This window comes from Calliphora vicina, chromosome 5, assembly GCF_958450345.1.
Source record: "Calliphora vicina chromosome 5, idCalVici1.1, whole genome shotgun sequence".
NCBI lineage: Eukaryota > Metazoa > Arthropoda > Insecta > Diptera > Calliphoridae > Calliphora > Calliphora vicina.
This window is the reverse complement of record NC_088784.1, coordinates 98,695,180-98,713,828: the sequence shown is the minus strand read 5'-3', so window position 1 is coordinate 98,713,828 and position 18,649 is coordinate 98,695,180. Positions and strand designations below refer to the sequence as shown.

The 18,649-nt window shown below is 28.9% G+C and overlaps 2 protein-coding genes across 2 annotated transcripts in view; one reads left to right on the top strand and one right to left on the bottom strand.

Moving 5' to 3' along the window:
* LOC135960733 (mucin-5AC-like) overlaps nucleotides 1-18,649 on the bottom strand; it is a 431,448-nt gene that overhangs the window by 108,000 nt on the left and 304,799 nt on the right. The gene's annotated exons all lie outside the window — the stretch shown is intronic.
* On the top strand, nucleotides 6,285-9,989 carry LOC135962388 (odorant receptor 45a-like). The gene is made up of 5 exons (XM_065514298.1): nucleotides 6,285-6,597; nucleotides 6,661-6,841; nucleotides 8,933-9,410; nucleotides 9,701-9,856; nucleotides 9,927-9,989. Exons 1-5 carry the CDS (start codon nucleotides 6,285-6,287, stop codon nucleotides 9,987-9,989), a joined length of 1,191 nt encoding a protein of 396 aa, XP_065370370.1.

Genomic DNA, 18,649 nt, shown 5'->3' with positions numbered 1-18,649 from the left:
TGCTCTAGGTCATCTTAAATGCTGAGAAAATTTAGCAAATTTAGATAACGATCGATGCACATATAGATTGGAACTTTTCCTGTCAAAGTACTAAGTTAGTTGTCAAAGACCTAACTCTGTGAAAACAAAAACAACAACTTCTAAATGTATAGTCCGATTTGAATGAAATTTAAAAGTTTAAGTTTGGACCTCATAGGAGCATCAGGTGCGCGAACAGGGGTCTCCAAAGTAGCACACCTCGGGTATGTTAAATTTTTAAAAGGTTACTATTTCTTCGTTTGTGTACCGATTTAAAATGAAACATAAGGTAGACATGTTATATATCAAAGGATAGGGGATTTTGTCTACTTTTCAAAAATATATATAACTTTTGACAATTAAAAAATTCATGGAATACTTTTTTGAAAAATATGACAAAAAATGTTTAAATTTTTCAAATTGAAATTAAATGTTTATTTATGAATATTTTTTAATGAAATTTTACAATTATACAGATTTTTATGTTAAAAATGCAAAACCAGTAATAAATTTTTAAATTTGTTATCAAAAATCCCTTACTTTACTTACTTTTACTTTATATGGTCGGTTTGAGCCTGAAGCAAAATAGAACGCCAGCTATTCCTGTCTTCTGTATGCTGACGCCAATTGGAGACATCAGAAATCCCTTAATTCCCAAAAATGTATTAAAAAATCCCAAAAATTTAGTTAGTTTTTTGGCGGGGGCGGTGTTATGGGAATCCTTTACAAAATACTTAAGATCATATTGGGCCACCTCAAATGGGTTACTATATTTTGATATCAACTCTTGGATTTGATAATTTTGGCCTAAAGTAGAATTTTACTTAAAAAAAACATTTTTTTTTGGATGTGCCTGGTGTCTTCTGTAGCAAAAGTGTTAACATTTTTTTTATTTAAAATATTTTATATAGAGTTAGTTTTTCAAAAGGTATAAAAATTACTTATACATACATATTTTTAGACAACTTAAAAACAAAAAAAGTACTTTTTTTTTCCAAAAAACTTGCGAAAAATAGCGTTTTTTACATTAGTTTGTGTAGATTTGTGGTTTATTACGGTAGTACATTTGAATGGGGGCTAGGAGGAATAATGTATCGATTTCAGATAGTTTGAATAATGCGAAATATTATCAAAATATCTTCAAAATTGCGGCCTGTAATTTGGTTTACATAGACAGCCAGACAGAAGGACGGATGGACGGACATCGTTTATTTGACTCAGAAAGAGGGAGTTAGACTAATATTTTTGGGTGTTACAAACATCAGCACAAATGCTTAATACCATCCCGCTATGGTGATGTAGGGTATGAGAATGAAGCATTACATGAGTAACCTACAGGTTTTGATTATTTCAAAGTGAATGAAAATTTGGCTATCATAGTTTGAAAATTTGGATTAAAATTAATGAAATTGATTCACAACATGTCACTGTTTTGGGCGGATTTTAGGCTGGAGGCATCATTGGACTATACTTATTTGAAAATGAGGCTCAAGCTGTGCTCAATATCGCGACATGGTAAAGTAGTTCTGCCTAAATTGGTGAAAAAAACTCAATTACTATATAAGTATTTTCCTGACCTAAACACTCTTATTTCGGTGATCTGAATTGAACCCTACAATTAAATAATCAATTAAATATGTATGAAGATATATGGGTACTAATTTGTAAAGAAATTTTAAATTTAACAAATATACATATTTACAATCCATCTGTTATTTCACAAGAAATTTATTAGAAACTTAATACAAATGTACAAATTTATTAGAATTTAAAGTGTTTAAAACACTAAAGCCTATCTACACTTGCTTCAATAATACCAGTTATTAAAGTATACTTTTAGGGATTATTCAAATTCATATCTCTATATTATTAAATAATCTGTAATTGTGTTGTTAAACAAATCCTTTATACAAATTGTAAAAAATAAGACTTGTAATTTGATTATTATAACACACTTAATTATAATTCCTAGTCTTAAATTATATACTAGCAGGTTTGAAATAAATACAAATAAATATTAGCTTTTTGTAACACTCAATACAAAATTTGCAATTGTGATGAAAATTATGGTATTTTAAAAGGGGTTTTTAAAAAGAGAACGTTTTAATTGTAAAAAATTACAAGAAATTTTTCGGTTTCTTAACATAAGTGCTTAAATAGTAATTGTGTTAAATTAGTTAGGAGAAATGTAGAGATAAACAAATTTGGAAAAGTGAAGAATAGAGTGTGAGAAAGTACGGAGTCTTGCGTTATACCTGAATAAACCATGAGGTATGTCATCATACGAGTTTAAGGTTTATTCAGATATAACGCAAAGCTCCGAAGTAGGGTAAATCGGGAACGTATACAATTGAAACGAAATTTAAACGATATTACTATAAACTGTACCTAAAAGTAACTGGTATTCACAAAATGAAAAAAACATCCAATTGATGATTAATATGAATTAATTATAATTAATTACATTGACATTCGACTTACAAACACCCCATCAAGCGGAAGTATTGGCCTTTTGTGAAAATCAGGTACTGGAAGCTTAAATTGTTCAGTTTTTTTCTTCAAACTTAGTTTTAAATTTTATACAAGTGCAGATTTGATTATAACAATATAACCAGTAGTTGTTTAATTCTAAGCAATTTTAATATATTTTACTCAGAATCCTTGATTTAGCCATTCTGCTTTTTAAAAACAGAAAAAAATCAAACAAATTTAAAATCGACAAACAAATGATACCCATTTATTTAAGAACTCAAGGACAGCAAAAAAACTTTCTCCTTATTTTGTTTCACCCTGTTGTTTGTAATTGCGAGGCTCTCTCACAATCATTTGGTTATAGGCCTTAAGTATATATATGTAATACTTACAGTTGTTTTATTTATAACTAGATACTTTTCGGTATTATATACAACTACATATATGTATAATGTATGTACATTAGGGTGGACCTTATTTATGTCTTTTTGGATTTTCGATGGTCCCAAGGTCCAACATTAGAGGGTGCTGTGGCTTAATTGGTTAGCGCATTTGATCATTAAATATAATATGGTATTCGAAGTCTGGGTTCGATTACCAGCCACTGCCAAAAAACAAACAACATCAGTTTATTATTATTATTAGTTTACTAATACCTAACATTTATCACAGCGCCCTTCTTCGGCGGTATAGCATTGAAACGCCACCAAAGTAAAATAAATAAATAATGGCAATAAAATAAATTGCATACTGCGCCTACTCACCACCAAGGGTGCTGAAACCAGTTTTAATAAAAAACATAATGCGCAATTACAGAGATGTCAAATAAGAAAAGCTTTTCTCCTCCTTATTACGAAAAACAATTTGTCTGGGGGCTAGGTGAGTAATGGATCTTTCAGCAATTTTCAATAGTCTTCAAGAGAAAAAGATTAATATGGAAAATCGTATCAAAATATCTTCGAAATTTCTACTGTTCTTTGCCGCTGAAGCACACCAAGTGTGTTCCATCGTTTTTAACGTGGGAGAGATGGTATATGCGGTTAGGAAGTGCTGATTTTGACACGGAAGACAAATATCGACCAGGCCAGTGCAAAAAGTTTGAAGACAGAGAATTGAAGGCAATACTTCATGAAGATTGTTGTCACACTCAATTTCTAAATGTTTTCGAACAGCAGGATTCATCCTAAAGCAGTGAAATTGGGTACCATAAGAATTAAAGCCGAGAGACCTTGAAAGACGATTTTGCGTGACCGAAGTGATGTTTGAATGCTATAAAAGGAAGTCTTTTTTGGACCGAATCATTACTTCGGCCAAATATCCATGGTGCTAAGGTAATTCTCTGTATTTGGTGGAAGCAAAAGACTCCAATCTATTATGGGCTGCTGTAATCTGACCAGACCATCTGAGGGAACCTGTACCGAACTGATTCGTTTGAAGCAAACATTGGTCGAAAAATGCCCAGAATATGCGACCAGATATGAAACCCTGTTAAAAACTGTTTAGAAAGAAGTGGTTGGAAAATTTTGCCTCACCCACCTTATAGTCCAGACTGTGCCCCGTCTGACTAATATTGGTTTCGATCGATGCAGTACGCTTTCTCTGAGATGCGCTTCACTTTGATACAGAGTATCCGAAATTTGCTGGATTCCTTATTGGCCTTAAAAGATGTACTGTTCTTTCGGCTCGGAATCCATATGTTGCCAGAAAGATGGAAAAAAGTCATATGGCGTTTTTATTTCTGGCATAAATGATGCCTTTATACTGCCTCTAACTCTTTTGTGTGTTCTCTTCTGAATAAAATGTAGTTTGGTAAGCGTAAAGCATTTTCTTTTCAAATAATGTTGCCCTAAAACCCCAAAGATATGCTACATGTTTCACCCTCAATTTTAGCAAAGAGTAGAAATGCAGCACTTTTTAAACAGCTTTTCTTGTTATTGTTTTGTTAATGAAATTGTTTTTCTATTTTTTAATCAAAAGTGTTAAAATGGAAGTAAAATCTATTACCCTAACTATGAAAGAAATTTTAAAGTTAATTTTTGTTAAAGTCGACTTTATTTTAAAATAGAACTTTATCAAATAATTGAAAATATTTTTCAATGAATGTAAATTAAAAAAACAAAATGTACATAAGATTTCAAAACAAAAAGCTTTTTTTCAAAATAATAAAACAATATTTTAAATTATATTTGAAATTTGTTTTATGGTACGAAATTTAAAATAATAGTCAACTTTATGGACTTAAAGTCGACTTTAAGACTTTTGTAGTTAGGCTGTATAGTTTTACAATATTTAGAAGCTACATAAAAGAAAATTGCATAAATGGTACTGGTTTTTATTCTATTGTGATGTAACACATTATGAGGGTATGGTAAACTTTAATAAATGGTACTTCGATCCAAAACTCAGCATTTGGTTAGATGATGGAGAAAAATGTATATCTTGGGACCGACAAAAAGCCAAAAGATCCAATCCAATATAATGGCCACCGCATACATATGTATGTACGCTTAGTAGTGTAGCTTCTATTAAATGAAATTAAACATATATTTTATCCATATTTCCAACTAAAATAAAAGTAAATTTTTCAAAACTTTTATTCTAGCATTAATGGTGGGTGCTTTTGCAAAAATATTCTGATTTTCATATTTAATTATAAAGTATAGAATTTGGAATATATTTATTTCAAATTTAACTTGATATGACATGTTTTTAAAATTGCGCCTAGGGCTTATGCTTTATTAATCAGTATCTTAAAATAACTTAAAATTTTGTTACATACATTGATAATGTTTTTTTTTGTGGGACCGCCCTAATACTTCGCATATTAAATAATCTATAATTGAAATTCTGTAGTTTTAGTTTATTGCCATTGACTAGCAAATGCGTAACAAGTGCATTTTTTCTAATGTGTTCAATATTTTGCCTTAAATAATATAAATTTTAGTATATCATCATTTGGAAGGTAACTAAATAGGATTTTTAAAATTTTACAAAACTATTAGTTACGAGTGCATTATGTGTACATGCTAACTATACAGTAGTTGGCTGGCTTTTTTGGTTTGGCATGTTTTTAATGTATGCTTTGCGAAAATTGGCTTTAATGACACCTTTGTTTGGTAGTGAAAATAAAAGTTATAAATCAAGTGGAGGAAGTAAGGCCTTAGAAGGAAAGAGGCCTTAATTAAAAAGGTCCTTTTTACTAGGTTATTTAGTAGGAAGTGTCAACATTTTATCGTCGATATATATTTATATTTAGAATCACTTTCAGAGTCGACTAATCGATGTCCGTCCGTCCGTCCGTCCGTGCTGGCAGTCCATGTAAACCTTGTGTGAAAAGTAAAAATTTTGAAAATATTTCGAAAACAATTTGGAACATACAATGTTTTTGGCCCAAAGACAAAACCGACTTTCAAAAATCATTCACGAATATAATTTAGTGACATTTAAAAGAAAAATGTCTTTGCACATTTACTTAGTGCAGGGTATTATATGGTCGGTATTGACCGACCATACTTTCATACTTATTTTATTTTATCATATATTTGAATATCATATTTTTTAGAATATTATCAATCTGCTGCATAGAGTACTAATGTGTAAAAACATTTTTGCTGCATATTTTAAGGCCCGTTTTTTTTGTTAAACCCTTCCCTACATACCGTTCTATTATAAATAGCACGTGTACCACTTTCGTTTTGCGCCCTTTGATTTATTTTAGCATATTTAAAAAGAATTCCACTCAAAATTCCATTCATTTGTGTCAAAGCCACTGTTTGTTCAAGTTCAAATATCAAATGGTTGTTAAACGCTACTTCTACATACAACAACTTTCATTTTTCCTTTGCGGAATTGATTCGAAAGCCACAAAGCCTGAGCATGTAGTAACACGACCTGTTCTATGTTATGTGCCCTTGCTCTTTGCCATCTGCCATGTTGTGGCCATTATCCATTATGCCTTTGTTAATCGGAATGATTATGTTGAGGTAACCGATTCTCTAGCACTTTCCTGTCAATCGCTTTTGGCCATTTGGAAAATGATTATATTCTTGTGCAAGCGAATGTCATTTATTGAAATGATACGTGAGGTGCAATTGGGCAATTTAAAGGGTAAGTTTTGGTTTAGAAACTTAAAGATTGAGTATTATTATGTTTTTTCTTCTTGTTTTACAGCTGCTCGTCTTGAATTACCGATGATACGTTCTGAAAACACAAGAGATGTTAAATTTTGTACAATATATTTTACGGTAGTATCAATTGCAGCTATTTTGGCTTTTTCAAATCCGATTATTGAAGCTGTATATATTTATGTTTCAACTGGAGAGTTGGTTTTACGAGTACCGTATAAGGCGAGGTATGTAAGTGGATTTTTAGAAATAGCAAATTTTTAAACGTTTCGAATTCACTTAATTGTAAATAAATTCGAAAATAATTTATCGATTTTTATCTTCGATATCTCATGTTGTTGCTATTATATGTGGCTTTACAATAAAGCAATAAATCTGAACAATTTCAGCCGTTTTCGATTTTTCATGATTTTTTTAAAACCAAAAAATTTGCAATTTTCATGTAAAAAATATATTTTTGGATTCAATTTATTATTATAACTCCGAAACTAATGAGCCGATTGAAACACAATATATATAAGAAAATTTGTACATAGTATGAGGAAAATGTTTTCAAAATTCAATCAATAGAATGAAGAACATTAACTACACAATTTTATGTATATCAAACAAAAAAGTAAAATTTTGGGAAAATGAGCGAATTCACTTAATTGTAAATAAATCCGAAAATAATTAATCGATTTTTATCTTCGATATCTCATGTTGTTGCTATTATATGTGGCTTTGCGATAAAGCAATAAATCTGAACAATTTCAACCGTTTTCGATTTTTCATGATTTTTTTAAAACCAAAAAATTTGCAATTTTCATGTAAAAAATATATTTTTGGCTTCAATTTATTATTATAACTCCGAAACTAATGAGCCGATTGAAACACAATATATATGAGAAAATTTGTACATAGCATGAGGAAAATGTTTTCAAAATTCAATCAATAGAATGAAGAACATTAACTACACAATTTTATGTATATCAAACAAAAAAGTAAAATTTTGGGAAAATGAGCGAATTCACTTAATTGTAAATAAATCCGAAAATAATTAATCGATTTTTATCTTCGATATCTCATGTTGTTGCCATTATATGTGGCTTTGCGATAAAGCAATAAATCTGAACAATTTCAACCGTTTTCGATTTTTCATGATTTTTTTAAAACCAAAAAATTTGCTATTTTCACGTAAAAAATATATTTTTGGCTTCAATTTGTTATTATAACTCCGAAACTACTGAGCCGATTGAAACACAATATATATGTGAATATTTGTACATAGCATGAGAAAATGTTTTCAAAATTTAATCAATCGAAAGAAGAACATTAACTACTCAATTTTATGTATATCAAACAAAAAAGTATAATTTTGTGAAAATGAGCGAAATCACTTTATTGTGAATGAATTCGAAAATAATCCAATTAGTTTTATGGTCTATATCTTAATTTGTTGCTATTATATGTGGCTTTGCGACTAAGCAATAAGTCTGAACAATTTCTGCCGTTTTCGATTTTTCATGATTTTTTTTATACAAAAAAATTGCTATTTTCACGTAAAAAATATATCTTTTGCAAAAATTTGTTATTATAACTCCGAAACTACTGAGCCGATTGAAACACAATATATGTGTAAAAATTTGTATATTGCATGAGGAAAATCTTATCAAAATTCAATCTATCGAAAGAAGAATATTAACTAATCATTTTTATGTATATCAAACAAAAAAGTAAAATTTGGTGGAAATGAGTGAATTCACTTAATTGTGAATACAGTCGAAAATAATCTGTAGAATTTTATGGTCGATATCTTACTTTGTTGCTTTTATATGTGTCTTTGCGATAAGGTAATAAATCTGAACATTTTCTTCCGTTTTCGATTTTTCATGATTTTTTTAAAACTTAAAAATTTGCTATTATCACATAAAAAATATATTTTTTGCTTCAATTTGTTACTATAACTCCGAAACTACTGAGCCGATTAAAACGCGATATACAAACGATTAAGGGCTATGTAAATCCAAGCTTTTCTAGATTTATTTTAATAATATCGGACTAACCCTTTTTGAGTTATCATAAATTATGTGGAGAAACATAAAAAAAATTACGATTTTACAAACAAAAAATTTTAAAAAAATATCTCCATAGAATTTAAAATTTGGACCTTATTTGTACTACTGGAACCACAATACATAAAAATTGTGTAGTTGTTAAAAAAGACTCTAATTTTATTTTTGATTTTGTTGCCCTGTGTAATCAATATTTTGATAAATTTTACATCAAAACTCATATTTACATGTTATTTTTTCTTCTTTCCTGCCTTTTATTTTAAGTTACTTCTGGAGTCATACGAAAATACCTGGCTACTCTCTGGTATACTTTTGGAATATGTTAAGTATCTACAATCTATTTGGCATAACAATGGCCATTGATACTCTATTTACATGGCTGGTAAGTAATATTTCGGCACAATTTCATATACTATGCTTTCGTTTCAAAGACACTGCCAATGCATTTGATGTGAAAACTAGTGGTAATGGCTATGAGTCTCTCAAATTCATGAAAAGCATCAAGTCATGCATAAAATATCATAATGAAACCCTAAAGTTGGCCGAAAAACTAAATCAAGTTTATGGTGAAATAATTTTCATTAAATTCATCATCTCTTGTACGGAAATCTGTTGTTTGGTTTTTCGTTTGAGTCGTCCCAGTGAATCGTTGGCGGTGGCAGCATATCAGGGCTTGTTTTTGGTAACGGTGGCCATGCAATTGATATTGTATTGTTACAATGGTCAGAGGATAAGGGATGAGGTAAGTGAGTGTTATGTTTAGTATTTCATTAGAAATCAACAGAATAATAAAAAAAATTTAAATTCAATTTCAAAATTTTGTTACAGAAAGCCATAAATAAAATTGTGTTTTTGTTTTCTTTGAAAATTGCTAGTTAAATTCTACAAGAATAATTTTTAAAGATTTCACTTCAAACTATTTTATTATTATTTATTTTTATTTTCTCTGCAAACCATTTTTGTCTGTCATCTGGTAATTTGTTTGTTTTCCCTTGACTGACTATATTTTTTTTTTACTTATTCCATTTACAGAGTTTGCAAGTGGCGCCAGAAATCTATTTTGCATTTGACTGGAGTCAATTGCCAAAATCATGTAAAAACTTACTTTTAATACCAATCATGCGCTCACAAAAAGAGAGTCAATTAAAAGGAGTCTTTTTTGTTGTGGACTTGACTTTATATTTATGGGTAATTTAGTCACCATAGAAGTCATTGACTGCAAAATAACTTAAACCTTTTAAATCGCTTGCTTTTGCAGGTCTTTAAAACGGCGGGATCTTTAATTGCTGCTTTGAAAACATTAGATGAAAATCGTGTTTGAAGGTGAATGACTTTTAGAATGAAGTAATATAAATGAATTAGATTCTTAAATACTTATCAGATGATTTGAGAGTAAACTATGTATGTTTTAGTAGAAAAATTTTAGCAAATAAATCGTAGTTGTGTTTCAAGAAATTTATATGGTTTAAAAAATTTGAAATTCCGTCATTTACTGGACATTTTATAAATAAATTTATCGAAAAATTCCCTGACCATTTTGCATAAATGTGGCTGAATTTCTTTGCTGCACTCACTGTTAAATTTACTCCTTTAATACAAAGGACCACCGAAACATGAAGGTATTGGTCCTCATCAATATCCTCCATCTTTGGCCGAATGAATTCTGTTTTAATGTCGCGATAGAAAAAAAAGTTAGTCAGTAAAACCTTTAAGTTTAAAAATAGTTAATTTTGAGTTGTATCGTTGTTAGTGACACTTGAAACATGAAGGCAAATAAGTCCAGTCGATATAGCCATGACCGCCTGTCTGTTGAAATCAACTTTCCGAAGCGCCCAAATAACATACAACCATGATTGATACAACAATTTATCGGCTTTAGTCCCGGTTCAGGTGCTATTTAAAATCGGGTAAATCGGCCCACAAATGGCTGAGATATAAGCAAAAAACCAAGGCTACCTCGAATTTTTGACCTAATATTGAACTACTTATATCTCGATTACTCAGTCATGTACATAGACAATATGGATATCAAATTAAAGCTATTATAAAGACCTTTCCAAAGACTTTTATAAAGTTATAGAAATTTTTACCGAAAATGGGTAAAATCGGGAGACATTTTTTTACCCCGAATTTGTTTCAACCAAAAATTGTTTTTCTATTGCTAATTCAAAGAAAAATATATATATTGTTACGTTTTAACCTTTTCAAAACGTTGGTTTATTTTCTTTAAATAAACCGGATACTTTTGATTGCAAATAAAAGCCGTTTAGTAGTTTGAAAATTGTAACAACTCTTTATTTATTTAAAATGTACAACAACCACAGAATTAAATAGTCACTCAATGTTTTTTTATACACGTTTATAAATTCGCAGAAATACAGACACACTTTATAAAGTACATGAATTCACTTGAAAAATACAGCACACTTTAAGGCACTCAGTTGATGTTTATTCGAAAAACGTCTCTGATAAACTAACTAACGACTGCAACCTCTGCCACTATTTATAACATCTGTCATCTGCACTCTAGATTGCTCTTTAACTGTCAAAGCTCGTATATTCTAGAGCTTTCTAATACATACGCCATCTGTGGTGTACTTTCTACAATGTTCTTTAACTGAATATTCGAATTCGAATATACGGTCGCAGCAAACAGCTTTGCCATACTTACGATCAATGGTCAACTGAAAGCTTTTATTCAATGTTAATAATGCCCACAGATATGTTACAGTTTGAGAGACACTGCTATTTGAAAGCATTATGCAACTTTTAAATCAGTCAGTCTCTTGTGTTTGATCATCATTTAATTCTATACATATTTAAATTTCAACAACTGACTCGAATTTTTCACTAGATTTTTGCTCAAAGGAATGATTTATATCTCAGTATATGTGGAAAAAATTAAATAAAACATATAATTTTCAGGTTTTTATCGCCACCTTTATAATTACCAATATAATTTTTACATCTTTTTACGACAGCATGCTTTAGTGGTTTCCAATGATATTAAACCGACATCAAATGAATAACAAGCATCTCATATTTATTTCCTCAATCTACTTAAATTAAAAGCAAACAATTGAATAATTTCAATACTGATCATTTAATTAATTGTTTGGTTTATGGTTCGATTGATTGATTGATTGATGATGGCCAAACATTTATTTAATGATTGCAACCACAACATTTGGTCAAAAGTTAAAAGACACATAACATAAAACCACTTATACAGACAAAATTTTTATTGCAAAAAAAATATAATTTACAACCAGAAGTGCAAACTAATTTAATATCCGTTAAAATCAACAAACTAACATGCAGACAGACACACTCATATGTAAAATGTTTTAAACACATAGTTGAATAGAAACTTCAGCTTTTGATTACTCGCTACTGCAACTAGAGAAAAAAATATAGTTGTACATGGTTACTGTAACCATTTCAAATCTTTTTAACAATATTATAGTCGCAGTAATTATTTATATGATTGTGGCAACTATAATATGGTAAAGTTAATACTCAAATGGTTGTCGCAATCATATATATGATTGTAGTAAATAAATATATGTTTATGGCAATAATATTCATGATGAATCATTATATCATAATATTTTGTTTTTATATTAAAAATTAATTTTAAAAATGGTTGTCACAAATATATGCTTTTTTACTGCAATCATATGTATGATTGCTACAATCATGTGAATCCTAATTTTAACTAGTAATTGATATAGTACTCTAACGCCGAAAATTTGCATCAAATCGAAGGATTTAGTTAAATCTATCAAGTAGTTACTTTTTGCTATTTAGTATCATCAAACTATGCAAATACCCGTTATCCTTTACTCAATATCTTTGCAGCACTATTATCAACACACACTGTCCTTCTGTTATAAATATGTGCATACATTTTCACTCATATATAGATAGAATGCAAACAGTTGCTACCAAAGTCATCAGCAAGTGATAAAATTGCAATTTCCTTATAGATAATAAACACTTAGTTTGGTTTTTGTTCTTTTACATGCTCTACTTTAATATACATTATATATTTGTAAAGTATATATTGTACATACACGACAATTTACTTATATATACACATATTTGCACGTACAAGCATAACCCAGCCGTTCTAGGAGACTGCTTCCAACTAGTGATTTTATTTATAATTTATGGTGACAACTAGTTACTTAACTAGCTACAAGACTAGTTATTTTAGCATATTCATGTCCTAAGATTACAATATGTCCTTTTGGATTACAATAAGACTATTGGGTAGCTGGTCCAAAGTGTTGGATTCACATACCGATTACTTGGAGTCAGTTACCTTACTAGCTACCTAATTTGGTTACTTGATCAGCTACATAACAAGTTATTTTAATATGTACGGGTTCTAATTAGGGTTTTTAATTTCCCGACTTTTTTTGATTCCCGGGAATCGGAAAATTTTTTTCTACATTTTTTTCGGCTATTCTCGAAATCTATAATGATACTGTAAATTAGGAATATTATAGCCAAATTTCATATAAAAAACTTAGTGTTATAATTACAAAATATCAGAGCTTTGAATTAATTATTAAAATTTGTGCTTAATTCACAAAAATCTTAATCCGTAATTAAAGAATATCAGACTTTCATTCCATAAATCCATTCATAATATTTATTTTTTTAGTTTCATTCCAAAGCCTTTGTTTAAACTGAATTAATTTTAAAGTTAATTAATAACAGAATTTATTCAAACTTTGAATGATTAAAATTTTGTTAAATCAAATCATTTCCAAAATAAATTGGAAAAAAATTGTAATAAACTTTTGTACTAGATTTTAATTGAAGAAAAAATTTAATCATTTAATGAATTTTTGGAGCTATTTTGTTATGGATTTGAAGAAGAAATTTAAAGAAATTAGAATGATTCAATAGGAAATAAATTCTATAAATAATGAATTCTCTTTTTAAATTTTCATAAAAATAATAATAAGCAGTTTATTATTGCCAAGATATAAGCAAAAAACTTTTCACTGTTTTTTGGTGAAGCTCTAACTTGTTTTCTATGTATTCTCGTCAGTTTTTAATTCCCGGGATTCCCGACTAAAAATCCCGGGAATCGGGTAGTGAAAAATTCGCAAAATTCTCGGAAAATTTGTACCTGGAATTCCCGGGATAAAAACCCTAGTTCTAATTGATCCCAAGCAATCAGTTTAAAAGATATATCATAGACAGTTCAATAACCTATTGCTTGTAAAACACCTTCTTCCGACAACTCTTCAATAGATTATTACTGGTGGGCAAAATAACTACGTTTTAAAATGCAGTTAAAGATGGTTTAAAGTTGAATCATGTTTCTTAACCTTTCTATTTCTGGAGACTTCTTATTGTGGACAATGTTGTTTAATGGCCGATTAACAGCAGTTAACATAACTGTAGACATTATTAACATATCTGTGGATATTATTAAAATAACTGTGGAACATACAACATTGAATAAAAGCTTTGAGTTGAACTTTCATGAATTTACTGGAACGAAGATGGCGCTGTGTATGCACTTTCTGTCGGTGTTTTAGTTTATGATAGATGCTGTTAGTAGTAACATCAACAGTATTACCAGTGTATAGTTGTACATTATAAAGTGTGTTTTTAAAGTGTGAACATTAAAAGAAATTGACTACTCAATTTTTTTTTGCAAATTTGAATAAATAAAGAGTTGTTACAATTTTAAATATCCGTTAAGTATCCGTTTTATTTAAAGGAAATAAACCACTGTTTTTAAAAGGTAAAAACTTGGCAATATTAACAGAATTTGTATAAAAGCAGTTTATACGAATTATCCACAAAATATGTGTAGTACAAAATAAATGCTTAAGTGACTACACTCTAGAATACTTAGAGACACTTAACTGACAACTATCTTACCTGGGATGTATAAAGTAACCAATTGACTTCTCTCTGCACTAAAAAGAGCAAATACGTGTCAAATAACCCAAAATATATAAATTAGAGCCAGCCAAGTGATCAGACATTAGTGACAATTACGGTCTATAAGGGATACATTGATTACTTGCTTAACTGCTGGGATATTTACATTTACATATATAAATATGTACTTGACTACATGGATATTAATATCATCAAACTTTCAGATAATACTTTTGTTGAAACATATAGGGATGGATAATAAAATGGGAGAATTGTTAATATGTTGAATAATTCCGAAAACACTTCGGTTGGAAATATATTAGGTACATTGTATTTAAAAAAAAACGAATTATGTTTTGGGGTGGAACATTTTATTAGAATTTTCAAGTTTTTGGTCAAAGTATAAATAAAAGAGCTAGCTGACAGATATTTTCCATAAATACTGTCTATTTAAGGTATGTTTGGTATTGAAAATGGGCAAAACCTGTCCATGAATCCTTTTTGAAAGAACTTTTTCTTGGAAAATGGGTCAAACTCAGTTCTTCCACAAAATTGATCCCCATAAAATTCCACAATATAACTTGACAACAAGAATTCTCTCAGACATTAACTTACAACTTTTTTTTCATTTAGATTTTGAAAAAACACCCTAATATGTTTTTATAATTGTTAGCATGTCCTTTTTGTTTGCTCATTTATTCCTTTAGTGTTTATAACTTAACTTAAGCTCAGTATGAAATATGCAAAAATTCTTATCCTCAAGTGTTAGTAGCTGTTGTCAAACTGTGAAATCAACAGCAGCCTCAGTTTGATCGAAAGCTACTACACCAATAGCAACAATACAATTTCAATATTCAGAGAATTTTACACAAAGAAATGTATTCAGGATATATGACAACACATATATCCATATTATGTACATCAGAAACACACATAATTTTTCACATTTGAAAATTGATAGGATGCAATCCTATATATCTACATGTCCTTAGAAGTGGCTGTGTGTTAGTTGTTTTATGTGTAAAATTTGATATGTCAAAATCAAGTCAATTTTGTGGGTAAACAATAATATATCTAATATGTATGTATGTACAAAGATATACTGTGAGGATATATGATGATGTGGTTAATTTAAATCTTTTATAAAATTACAAATTCAAGTTTCTAGTTGAATGCACAACACCTAGAGAAATTAATATATCATTTTATCAATTTATATAAAAATTATTTAAAATATACAACAGATTACAATTGAATATTAAAAGAATTTTTGCAATCTACTGAATTGTAACTATTAAACAATTAATATATTTTAATACTTGAACTTCAGTAACCCATGATGATCAGATGTCAAAAATACTATTTTAAAGAAATTTTTCATTAATAAGATTAAAATACTTAACCAAGTGCTGGTTCACACATGGGAAAAATGTTTTCAAAATTTAATCAATCGAAAGAACAACATTAACTACTCAATTTTATGTATATCAAACAAAATACTAATATTTTGTGAAAATGACGAATTCACTTAATTGTGAATAAATTTGAACAGAACCAATCAATGTTTATGACCAATATCTCATTTTGTTCCCATTACATGTGGCTTTGTGATTAAGCCATAACTCGGACCAATTTCTGCCGTTTTCCATTTTTCATGATTTTTTCTAAAACAAAAAAATGATCTATTTTCACGTAAAAAATATATTTTTTGCTTAAATTTGTTATTATAACTCCGAAACAAATGAGCCGATTGAAATCTTGTATGTGTAAAAATATGTGTATAGCACGGGGAAAATGTTTTCAAAACTCAATCAGTCGAAAGAAGAAAATTAACTACTCAATTTTGTGTATATCAAACAAAAAACTAAAATTTTGTGAAAATGAGCGAATTCACTTAATTGTGAATAAATTCGAAAATAATCCACAAATTTTAGTGACCGATATCTGGTTTTGTGCCTATTACATGTGGCTTTGCGATAAACTAATAAGTCTGAACAATATATCCCGTATTTTATTTTTCATGATTTTTTTAAAATAAAAAAATCTACTATTTTCATTAAAAAATATATTTTTTGCTTCAATTTGTTATTATAACTCCGAAACTACTGAGCCGATTGAATCGCTATATATGTGTAAAAATGTGTGTATAGCACAGGGAAAATGTTTTAAAAATTCAATGAATCGAAAGATGAACATTAACTTCCCAATTTTATGTATATCAAACAAAAAAAAACTAAAATTTTGGGAAAATGAGCGAATTCACTCAATTGTGAATAAATTCGAAAATAATCCATGAATGTTTGTAATAAATACCTCATTTTATGTCCATTACACGTAGCTTTGCGACAAAGTAATAAATCTTAACAATTTTTGCCGTTTTCGATTTTTCGTGATTTTTTAAAAACAAAAAAATTTGGTATTTTCACATAAAAAATATATTTTTTCCTTCAATTTGTTATTATAACTCCGAAACTAATGAGGCGATTGAAACGCAATATATATGTCAAAATTTGTAAATAGCATGGGGAAAATGTTTTCAAAATTCAATCAATCGGAAGAAGATCAATAACTACTCAATTTTGTGTATATCAAACTAAATACTAAAATTCGGGGAAAAAGAGCGAATTCACTTAATTGTGAATAAATTCGAAAATTATCTATGAATGTTTGTGATAGATATTTCATTTGATGCCTATTACATATGGCTTTGTGATTAAGCAATAAATCTGAAAAATGTTTGCTATTTTCGATTTTTCATGATTTTTTTATAAAAAAAAATTTGCTATTTTCACGTAAAAAATATATTTTTTGCTTCAATTTCTTATTATAACTCCGAAACTACTGAACCGATTGAAACGCAATATATAAATGGATTAAAAGTTATGTAAATTCTAAATTTTTGAATATTAATTTAGTAATATCGGATTAAGCCTTTTTGAGTTATAATTATTTATGTGGAGAAACGTCTAACAAAATTTATAATTTTACTTAAATTTTTTTTTTTTTTAAATCTCTCCATAGAATGGAAAATCTTTACCAGTTTTGCTTTCGATATTGCTGCAGGACTTGGTTTTTCAACCTTCGTTTTACGCATCGAAAATTCAAAAAGTGCAAAGTGTGTTCATACTACATATAAATTTATTGCTATTTATTTTGTGGATATAGTTACAGTGATTCAAATTTATTTTCGAGTCTCTATTAAATATTTAACACTTATATGATTGCAAACTGTTTTCCTACACCACATATAAGTGGTTTTGGAATTTCCATATACATAAATTCCTAAATTTTTCTTCTATACAATCTTTTCTTTTTCCCATAAAGTATTTGCCAGAAACTACAATTTCTGTTTTGATTTCCTAGAAACGAAATGCAATTGACAGTTATGTAGTCGTGTTCATTTATGTGTAAACTGCAGTTGTAAATTGTAACTTGTCGGCTCGATGTAAAAGATTTATAACTCATTGGGGTTAGATAAGTTGTTAGTGACCATCGGCAATACCAATAATTTGTTTGTCAGGAATTTTGGTTTGACTTTTATGAAAAGATACAACAATTTAATGCATAAAACAAAAATAAATGGTTATGGTTAAAAGAATTTAAGAAAATGAGCAATATATTGCAGAAAAACGCAAAGTCCTAATGCAAAAAATTCATGAAATAAAAGCAAATGAAAACAAATTGTTTATACATATGAATTTATTTGTGAAATATTGAATAGAAGGGAGAGGGTAAGAAAAATAAAACAGAATCGTAAACGAAAATAAATAACAAATAGCTGCAAGCAAACTAAAACCAACCACAATAGTATTATTATTATGTGTGCTTTAAATACACATTCATTAGGCTGTACCAAAAAAAAGGTGTAGAATTTCGAAATTAAACAAAATCATAAAAACTTTAAAATAAGGATATCTTTATCCATCAACCAATTACAGACGCCAGAACACAAACTTTTGCGAAATGGTCTCCTCCAGCCAACTAAACTTTTATTTTAGTTGGGTTCATTGATACCTTCAAAATTGGGCCACCCTAATATACGTAGTATACATTAGCCTGTTTGTTTTT